The following is an 11,478-nucleotide window of genomic DNA, read 5'->3' as shown; positions in this document are numbered from 1 at the left end:
ACTGCTCAAGAAACATTTCTGATTATTAGCAATGTTAAAACCATTAAAGAATCTCAATTATTCAAAATTTTTGACCACCAGTGTATCAAAAAAAAAAAAAAAACCCAAAGAACCTTGCAAACATTTACAGAAATATTCTCATGTCATTATTTTAGGGTGCGCTCGGTTCCCTTGAAAGAAAAAAAGAAATTGATACATTTACATTTGAACGATACATTTGTTCCGCTGAGCGTTTGAACTTTAGTTCATGTTTTATCACTTTTGTTGTTGTGTGTGTTATTAGTATTCACTTTTGTTAATTTTTCAGTGTTGTTTCAATATTATTGATACACTATTATAGTATTTGTTCATATTTGAATTGGGATTTTATATTTTGTTACCGTTTTAATTATAGCGTTTATTTCTGTTCTTAATAATTTAGTTAATTTAGCTTTAGTTACTAAAATGCCAAATGCTGCTGAAATAAAATAAGTATAAGTCTTTTATATATCAGGTTACGTAATGGTTACATTAGTTTTTTTATAATTTTAGTTAACAGATATATCCCTGTGTCTCTCGTCTCGTGCTTTCAGTTGTGATGATTGAACAAAGATATTTTCCAGTTCCTGAACACAGACGAAGCATCTATATTCTAGCATCTCCAGCGTGAGAACACAGGGACTGTACTGATCTTCAGGCCGCAGAGGAACAGAATGTTCTTCATCCGGAGGGTGGAGCTGCTGGGTTATTCAGAGCATCCCTGTGTCAGTGTTTGCCTAGCAACAAGCCCAGAGCCCATACACACTCATCTCACACACACTCACACACACACTCACACACACACACTGTGCTGGCTGTTCTGTGTTGTTATATTCTGTATCTCTATGACTGTGTTATTAATGACAGTAATCTGGTTATTGTGTTTCCTGTTATTAGTGTTTGTGAAGCAGATCAGACTCACCATGGCTTGCTCGATCTTGTTGTCTATGGCCACAACACTGGCTCCTGAGGAACTGTGGGGAGACAAAACAAAACGAGAAACACGTTTACACCCCTGATCTACATCAGTCCAGTCATCATGTCGTATAACATCTGTATAAACGCACACAAACGCGACGCTTCTGCAGATAGAGATCCAGTCAAACGAAACCGAAACCGAGGGACGCGAGGGGCTTTCCGGTGCGGGTATTACATCACATTCGCGTAATTACATCCACATTCACCTGTTATCTAGACTGACGGCTGTCGAGCTCTCGGCGCCCAGAACCGACGACAGGAACGAGATGGAAAAACTCCTCAGCTGACAAACACCGACATCCATCGCCACCGGGTAACACGGAGAATTCATTCTGTTCCGCCCATCAGACGCTCCGAATCACACACACACGGCTGAAGAACCTCACATCCTCGCGGATTATTCCGTTATGCGCCGGTGGTTTGGACACAAAGGCGCTCGGGAGCGCAGGAGATCCGCAGACGCTGGCGGATTAGCATAATAAGAGCGCGCAGCAGCGCGCCATTGGCTGAGAGCTCGGGATATTTGACTAATTTATGCCACGCCCCGCCCCCACCTAGAGCCAACACGGGAGCGCGCTCGTTTGCAAACAGTTGTCAAAATATGAACGCGTTCTAAATTTAAACCATAATCAATGCATCACTAATGTAAAAAAATTACATTTATCTCTATACTAGTATATAAAGCCTATATACACACAACACCGCTCAAAAGTATTTAAAAAGTTTATTAAACAATTGTCTTTTGCTCATTAAGGGTGCATTTATTTGATCCAAAATACAGGGAAAAAAATTAATACTGTGAAATATTATGATGAAAATTAATTTTTTTCTATTTTAGGTTCCTCCAGTCTTCAGTGTCACATGATCTTCAGAAATAATTCTAATATACTGATTTATTATCAGTGCTGGAAACTAATATTTTTTGGAACCTGTTATACTTTTTTCAGGATTCTTTGATGAATAAAAAGAAGAGCATTTATTTAAAATATAAATCTTTTCTAACAAAATACACTACAGTTCAAAAGTTTGCGGTCAATACATTTTATTTAAGAAATTGAAACTTCTATTCAGCAAGAATGTGTTAAATTGTTAAGTGTTAGGATAAAAAAATCCTGAAAAAAGTATTGCAGCACAACATTGATAATTCTTATAATAAATCAGAATATTATTCTGATTTCTGAAGATCATGTGACACTGAAGACTGGAGGAATGATGCTGAAAATACAGCGGAGCATCACAGAAATAAATTAGAGTTTAAAGGATATTAAAATAGAAAAGATTATGTTATATTCTAATAACATTTTGTGAGATTTAATTTTTATTTCTGTATTTTTGATCAAATAAATGCAACTTTGATGAGTAGAAGAAACTTCTTTAAAACACATCACAAGTCTCACTGATCCCTAACTTTTGAACAATAGTAATATATATATATAAATGTCAAGTTCATTAACTGCTTGTCTATATATCCAGACTTCGTACTTCAGGCTGTTTTGTTCCTTCCATACGCACTGAAAGATGTATGAGGATGGACTAATGCTTTAGCACTGTTTCACTGAACACAGAGACGAGAAGCAGACACAAACACATCAGCTCTGATCAAACCTCACAGTAGCAGTGAAGTACTCTGAGATTTCTCAACAAAACACTAATAACTCATCAGTGTTACCTGATGTGAACAGACTGACGAGCAGATAAAAGCATCAGACATGATGAGATCGAGTCACATCTATAGTCTGCAGTGATTAATCCAATCACTTCCTCTTTCAGATTCATCAGTTCCTTCTCCAGAGAAACACTCATCCAGAAACTGGTAGATTACTAGAAAAGTGTAATCTGTTACCGATTACAAATTACATGATATAAACTGTAGTTAGTAATGCAACAGTGTTTCAAAGGTTGAGAAAATGCTTCTTAAAACTGAAATGCTTTCTGTGAATCTTTCTGAGAGTAGATTTTATAAAGAGTAATGAGGGAGAATCAATCATTCATGAATAATGTAAACAAAACGTAATCATGTTATCAAAAAGTAACTGTAGTCTGATTACGACGAGTATTTTAAAATATAACTGAATCTAATTAACACTACTGTATTTTTGGCATGGGATTACGTAATCCAGATCACATGTAATCAGTTTCTGATGAAAGAGGATCACTGGAGACGTTACAGAGGATCTGTCGTGGGTTTTTAGATGATATTTCACAGATTCTCTCTCACACACACAGCAGGCTCCTTTTAGTGTAATTCTGGAGCTCCTCATGTCAAATCTTGTCTGATTGTGATCAAGTAAAGGTCAGAATAAGGTCAGTAATATCTCCAGATGAACTCTTCCTGGACTGAAGCAGCTCAGCTTTACTTGATTCTCCATCAATCATGTTTCAAACATCTTCTGAGGAGCCTTGATTTCTTCAGCTCTCAATCACTGCATTATATGTGTGGATCATTTACATCTCATCTTATCTCTCTCTCTCACACACACACACACACACACGTGTCAGAGATGCTCTGCGTGTGTTACCTGCGGTGCTTCAGTTCCCAGAACAGCAGCTGCAGAGGCATCTTCTCCGGCTCCAGCAGCCCCGAGTCATCAATCAAACATCCCTCACATCCAGCTCGAACCCTCACACACCGAGCACATCCAACACTGAGCCCGATGTGTGTGTGTGTGTGTGTGTTTACTGACGCTCCTTCAGAGCTCACTCACACAAACACTGCCAGAGGAGACGCTGAAGCAGTAACATCACTGGAGTCACATGACCCACCACTGTTACATAAACAGTGAAGATCAGAAGAACCAGCCAATCAGGAGCTGGGGTTCAGACACACACCATATAAACGTTACGATGAGCGTGTCCTGTGTTCTCACGTGCTGCTCGTCTCGTTTCATCAGTGTACGCCTCACCACACACAGCATGAGCCCAGCGTCCACACACAGGACAAAGACTGAGCCGGGCACACGCGTGTACAACAACAACACGCTAGCAGAAGAGACATGTGTGCACAGAGAAACACGCGGCCCGAGAACATCTACATCTGAACTCTAGGAGAACAAGACAGAATCTGAACAAAGAGAACAGAGACACACCAGCAGACGAACCAAACAAACACTGAGGTTTGCAGAGTACACACACACACACTCTCACACACACACTATCTATCTCTCTCTCTCACACTCACACACACTCACACACACACACACACACACACTATCTCTCTCTCTCTCTCTCTCTCACAGACACACACACACACACACACATACAGACAGTGTGCTAGAAAGAGAAAAAACTCTAATCCGCTCCAGATTGTGCACTGCGTCTGTGACTAATCAAATGTGAGGAAATGTGTGTCACTGATCATGTGACTCTCGGTCAGACGGTCAGATGATCTGAGATGAGCAGCTGAAGTTCATTCATCTCCAGCGAGACCTTCTCATGTTCACGATCACTTATTCAGCACACTTCTCACTCAGTTTGTGTTGCTGATATCATTTCTACTGAAAAATGTTGTTTTAAATCAGGAATGACAAATGTACTTGAAAGAAAAAAGCAGCATGTTGAATTGCACTAATTGAAAAAAATACTACATTATATTATCAGGGCTTGCATTTTTAAGGGCTAAAATTCAACGTGGTTAGTAACAGGAGGAGGAGAGAATCTTAACATTCAACAGAAACTAGCAGAGAAACACATTACTATAGTTGTAGTTGCTGTAAAATAATATATACATTGGTTGGGATGAATTGTTTTCCGTCGGTCTGGATGATAAACCACACGTGATATTAATGTGTATGTTGTCAGTAAAGCCGTTCTGTTATCAGAGGTAAATCACCATCAGCTGCTCTCTTTCACACAGAGCCCCGTTCACGACGAGCTGAGCACAGAACGGCTTTACTGACGAGATACACATTAATATCACGTGTGGTTTATCATCCAGACCCAATGTTTAGTATCACAATTTGTAGGACAATAAATTATGAGCCAAAATGTCATAATTGTGACAGCACTAGTAATAATAATGTGTGTGTGTGTGTGTGTGTGTGTGTGTGTGTGTGTGAGTGTGTGTCTGTGTGTGTTTTTGTGTGTCTGTGTGTGTGTGTGTGTGTGTGTGTGTGTCTGTGTGTGTGTGTGTGTGTGTGTGTGTGAGTGTGTGTCTGTGTGTGTTTTTGTGTGTCTGTGTGTGTGTGTGTGTGTGTGTGTGTGTGTCTGTGTGTGTGTGTGCGTGTCTGTGTGTAGCTGAAGGATGTGCTGCACGACTCGCTCTCATCATGACTCTTATGTAAGAGCACAGAGACTTTATGACTTCAGCCAATCAGCATGCCTTAGCAACAGTTGCTATGTGAGTGATGAAATGTGAGAAACTCTGGATGGTGGACAGATAACTTGGATTTGTTTTTCTTCAGCATCAGTGTTTTAGGTTAAATCAATTTAAATGAGAGACATATATTTGATCACATTTCTTGGTTTCAGCACTTTTAATGAGCTTTAGCAGATGCTTTAATCCAGTGACTCAGCAGTCCTGCAGTGTCACAAACATTTTAAATCTTGAGATCTGAATGAGCTCTTATGTGGATACTAATTCAGCGTGTCACTCCACAGGCACAGGTCTGACCACACACACACACACACACACACACATGTTCCAGGCGTGAGATTATATGATTTAATCAGAATGAATGCAGAGACACATGAGAGCTGAATGAAGCTGCTGCAAGTCTGATGACCATCCCAACACAAACTGACCTCACACTCGCTGGAGAACACGTGTGTGTGTGTGATGAGTGTGTTAGAGTCATCCGAGCGGTTGCCAGGGTGTTGCTAAGGTCTGGCATGAGTCTGTGGGATTCTGTCATCTATTTGAGCGAACAGCTTCAACATAAACACTAGGGATGCTCGACATGACCGGAACGTAATCGGAATGTACTTGTAATAAAATTTAAGTAAAATACACAAATAACACAAGTTTGTTTCAGACTGAATAAAGCAGTAACTGATGCCAAAATCACGGGTTTAAAGGTCAGAAGCTAGCCCTAAACTTCACAAGCCTAACCCTAACCCTCTCTACTGATTTAGACCATATCCAAATGTTAATTCTACAAATAAAATGTTAAATTTAGCAATGCATCAGTCTGAACAATTTTGATATAAAATGCAGAACATTTATTTGTAGTTCATTATTTAATGTTATTTTCAAAGCTTTCCGTGTACTCTTATTATAAAAGAATATTACGGTTTATTTAATTCTAACTAACAACTACGTTTTTGTTCAATTAAAAATAAATTACGATCTTTGCACAGGAGAGACTTAGTGTTTAAGAAATCCATTATCGTGCATCGCTAATAAACACGAAGAACGATCAGTAGATAAACAGACACACTTCACTATAAGAACCACAGAAGAAGTGATTTTATGTGCAACTAACGATTCACATCAAACATGCATAAAAGCCTGAATACAGTTAGATGAACAGCCTAGAATCCAAATAACGTCTGTGAGAGGTATTAGTGTCTTATCCAATATCTGATGAGAACAGAGCTGTTATTAACAAATACATCTCATCACAACAGAACAGAAACACGAGGAGCAGAAATCAGACAGACGTTCAACGAGAAAACACTAATCAACTCCAGATGTGTCTCTGTCATTCTGCAAAGCTCTCTCCATCACATACAGCCCAAGACTAATGCAGAAGTAAAAATACAAATAACAGTAAATGATGGTGCAGTGCAGTAACGCAGCTGATTCTGACTCCAGACGAAGAACTGGATGAACTACAAATATCTCAAGAAGAAACACGTTATATTACACATTCAAAATGAAGCCTGTTTACATTTATGCATTTAGCACACGCTTTTATCCAAAGCGACTTACAAACTCTGTACAGTAAGTCAACAATATCTGTAATATACAAAATCAGGTTTATTAAACATAAAGGAGACAATTATAAAGATAAATCTGATCTGAACATGTTCTTGATAGAGAGATTCATCCAATTTCACTCTAAATGAGACACACACACACACACACACACACACACACACACACACACAGAGAGAGAGAGCTGTGAGTGGAGATTCACTGACACCTACAGGACACACACAGCACTGCACATCTACTCCATCACACACCTGAGTCACTCATGATCTCAGAACATCATCACTTCTGTCAAATACAGAACATGCAGGACAATAACTGGACCTGCCTGAGCTCAGCTAACACCATGAGATTCAAGAGCAGAAAACTGCTCAACAAGCAGAAATACTGTCACTAGATCGAGATATCAACGCTGCACTGCAGTCTTCAACTTCATTTGATAAACATTTTACTTCAGTAGGAGGATTTCAGAGCGAAACACTGATGTGACTGTGAGCACTGCTGCTCTTCTACAAGATTCTATAAACCTAACTGAATATTCAACATAATTCAAGACCAAGATCATCATTTAAGAACGTAAAGAGAGTGCGGTTGAGGTTTCATGTTCAGTATGAATAAGGAATCACTGAATGAATCATCTGACGTCCATGATTACATACATGACACACGCGATGGACTCGTACATCAATGATTCAAACACACATGGGTCACATGACACCGCGGGGGTTTTCCACTGGACTGTTACCTCAACACAAAATAAAAACACAAAGAAACACACCACACATCATCACATAGAATCAAGCAATATACTTAAAATGCTAAGTTTATATTATTTTTTTATTCCAAACTGTGTTCTCAAGAAAAATGATTTTGAAAATATATATTTTTTACGTAAAACTTTTCATACAGTAGCTTTAATATCACACACTTCTTCCTGGAGCATCTGTGACTGTTCATTTCTGACTGTGTGTTTGTAATATGAGGACAGTTTTATGCCATGAAACGATTAATGACAAACAATAAACAAACTGCGTATCAATCTGATTCATCAGGAGTTTCTGTAGCAGAAAACTAGCACAGAAGAAACTAGAAGAGAACGTTACTGAACAGAGGACTGAGATGAGAAAACATGCCACGTGACGATAAGAGACTAGTTATAAACCGAGCAGAAATCATGATGTACTCAGTAACTTTAACTCTGTGGACGGTAAACAGAGAGCCTCGGGTGTTAAAGAAGCAGAAATCAATCCACATTCAACGCAAACGTGTAGATCTGAATCAACAGCAGCATATCACTGCATTAAACCCCTGCAGGACATGAAGAGGGTAACGACACTCACCCGAATCATTATCACCACCATCTTCATCATTCATCACCACCATCATCATCATCCATCACCACCATCACCACCACCACCACCCATAATAACAACCATCACCATCATCACCCATAATCACCACCATCATCATCACCCATCATCATCATCATCATCACCATCACCATCATCAACATCACCATCATCACCAGCATCATCATCATCATGTGACCAGAAGAGCCACACTCTCATCTTCTGCTGAATCACTGCAGATGCGTCTCTATGGCAACCAGACGGTCCTCAGTTTTAAGGAGATGGAGGAACAGGAAAGAGTTCTCCGGAGACGAGCGGATATATTTAGAGGCACTAGATTGACCACAAACAGAGCAACCAGAAGTGAAGAACAGAGCGACTCATTCAAGGACAAACTCTTCATCAAACCACTGCACTGATACACAGCACACACTTACTCCAGCTCATGAAGATTACTACTGAAACGTGTTGAGAAGAACAAGAGCTCTGCATTACAGTCTCCTGGGGTTTAATGTCATGCTGATGTCACATAAATCTCCTAAAATATTTAAGGTCTCAAATAGGACTGCAAAATACTACAATATTCTTACTTTCTCTGATTTTGAGTTGAAAACCTGATCTGGACTTTATGAGATTCACCCCTCAATGACATTTTGTGATTACTTGAAATATATCTAAAAAATACAAATAGAATACACTACTAGGACAAAAGGGGAGAAAAATACATTTATTGACATATATTAAAAAATAAAAAATTAAAAATATATATATCATCACCATGCATGATATATATATAAATAAATACATTGTACATGATTTACATAAATGTATTTAAATTTCTATATAAATATCCATAAAATAAAAATATTATAATATAGAAATTATCTTAAAATAACAGTGCATACAATCACAGTCACATGAAGCAGTCGGTCTGAGAGAGCGTCTCTTACCTGTCCTCATCAGCAGAGACAGCAGCATCAGACGCAGGGGGTCCGGTGAGGCCGGCGATGCCTCCTGCGGTCAGCCGGGGCAGTGAGAGCAGTGTGTGGTGCTGCAGCAGGAGTCTCTGGGCATCTTCCAGCTGCGAGGCCGTCACATACCCGGGGCCCGCCGGCGGGAGCGGGGCTCTCAGCGCTTGTACAGCGGCCCCGTGCAGCGGCTGCAGGTTGCTCGGAGCGGCAGATGAGGACAGCTGGGCTCCAGTTTGGTCAGGGTTGATGCTCATCTGTGGCCTCGGAGACACGGGCACCGGAGGAAGCCCTGGTATCCCCACGGACACTGGCACAGCTCTGGGTGACACCGGAGGAATCTGAAGAGGTTGAGCTGCGGGCCTCGGGCTGTACTCCACTGGAGGAAGAGCGCTCTGGCTGACGGACACCGGAGGTTTGGTGCTGCTCTGGGTCTCTACACTGTAGGGTCGAACCGAGGCAGATGAACTCTCGACACCCAACAGAGCGGTCTGTCCGGCGCCTGGGTCTGGAGCGTGAGCCTGCTGACCGTCTCCTCCGCCGCTCAAAGTGCTTCCAGAGGAGCTGCCGCTCGTGGTCTCGTGTTCAGACTGAATGATGCTCTCCACCGCTCTGTGAGCGACCGCTGCGTCTCCCGCCGGGCCGTCTTTTTCATAATACTCCGTACACACCCAGCGACCCTTCCGAAACGGCTCCGAGTTGGAATCGAGCTTCACCACCCTGAAGCGAGAGGCGGTGGTCACTGCGCTCGCGGTCGGAGGGACAGAAGCACTGGAGGCGTCCGGTAACGGAGCAGCATCCACGCCGGAGCGCCCGCTGGAGCCCGGAGCCGGCTGGACAACAGGGACTGCCGCAGGAGCCGCGGGTCGTCCAGTCTTCTGATGATGATGATGGTGGACACCATTGACCATGTACCCCTGCTGCATCAGCGGCTCGTTGGGCGACGTGACTCCGGGCGTCTCGCCCCCGTGCACACTGTTCAGTGTCTCCTCTGACGAGCTCCTCTCGGGGACGCCGGTGTCCGTGGCTCGGGACACAGACACGTCCAGGATGTCGGACGAGGACAGGTCCTCGGTGTGAGACTCGTCCATGTCGTCGTAGCTCTCCGTGTCGTCGGCGAGGCTGGTGTTGGCGCTGGCGGAGGACACCTGCGCGGGCAGGACGCTGGTGATCTGGAAGCCGCTCTTCTTCTTGACCTGTGACCCGGGGGTCAGGAGGCTGAGGCTGTGGGGGGGGTGATGGGGTCCGGGGACGTCTGGTGGTCATCAGATGAGACGGTAACACCGCTGCCCCTGCGACCGGTCACTGATGGGTGGGACATCCTCCTGCTGACCGGTGACTCTCCGCTGGAGTCCGAGTGATGCATCTGTTGGGATGTAAACACGGTAGACTGTGTACTGTACCTGATGGAGACACTACAGTCCGTGCAGTGACGTCGTTAGGAAACCGCTTATAGTCCCCATTTACAGAGCAAACAAGAGTTTGACAGCTGCTCCAACAGATTGTTTATACTAAATAATGCAGGCTAACGTCAGCTAGCTCCTGGTTAGCACATTAAACACTGACTCAGTCCACTAACAGCGTGTGTCCAGACAGAAGAGCGCGTTCGAGTCAGTGACGGCTGATAAATGAACATAAACAGACGGACATCACCTCAGCGCTGCAGACGCTCTTCCGAACTCCTGGTGTGACTGAATAGGGACCTAAATCCGGGTTTAAATCTGTTCTCCGCCGCGTTTAGCTCTCTGGCCTGCGTGAGGATGCTGAAATGGCTTCATTCGCAGGTTTGCTGTCTCATCCTGTCTCTGTCTCATCACTGCCGAACGCTGTTAGCACGCTAACCGACGAGCTAGCAGCTGCGGTGACGCCAGAGGGGGCGGAGCCGCGGAGAGCAGGACACGCCCATCGCGAGGCGCTCCAGCGCTGATCCGGGATCAGATGTCTCGCGGTTCCCGCGGTTGAGATGCAGCGGGAGCGGCTGATCTCAGAGCGGCTGGCGGAGAGACTGAGGACCGGACGAATGCGGATACATCACGGACAATCATTCATTCGTTTCCACACGGCATTTTTGTATTATTATTTAAAAAATATACAATATAAACAATTGATGGAGTACATGGAGTAAATAACCTTTTAGTAAATATTGCGGCGTAAATAATTGTTTTCAGTGACATTAAAGTAATAATATTGCAGCACATCTGTAACGGTACGTTACATTCTAAAATTATATCTTTTGAAGCATCTTTTTTTGTTATATGGGACATTATGACACATTTTAATTATAACCTAAAAT

General features: G+C 42.6%; 1 protein-coding gene across 2 annotated transcripts in view; it reads right to left on the bottom strand.

Annotated features, from left to right (window-relative positions):
* Nucleotides 1–11,064, bottom strand: part of LOC113050108 (TSC22 domain family protein 1-like) — a 12,289-nt gene extending 1,225 nt beyond the window's left edge. The window contains exons 1-2 of one of the 2 annotated variants that reach the window (XM_026212792.1): nt 9,168–11,064; nt 941–992 (exon numbers count right to left, since the gene is read on the bottom strand). In XM_026212792.1, the coding sequence (XP_026068577.1) occupies nt 941–992; nt 9,168–10,276 (1,161 nt within the window). In that variant the 5' untranslated portion in view covers nt 10,277–11,064. Of the gene's footprint in view, nt 1–940; nt 993–1,202; nt 1,472–9,167 lie in introns of those variants that run through there. The other variant, XM_026212793.1, reaches the window with a different exon arrangement.
* Between the last annotated feature and the right edge of the window lie 414 nt (nt 11,065–11,478).

The sequence above is a fragment of the Carassius auratus genome, chromosome 31 (genome assembly GCF_003368295.1).
Source record: "Carassius auratus strain Wakin chromosome 31, ASM336829v1, whole genome shotgun sequence".
NCBI classification, from domain to species: Eukaryota; Metazoa; Chordata; class Actinopteri; order Cypriniformes; family Cyprinidae; genus Carassius; species Carassius auratus.
This window is presented reverse-complemented; position numbering and strand designations above follow the sequence as displayed.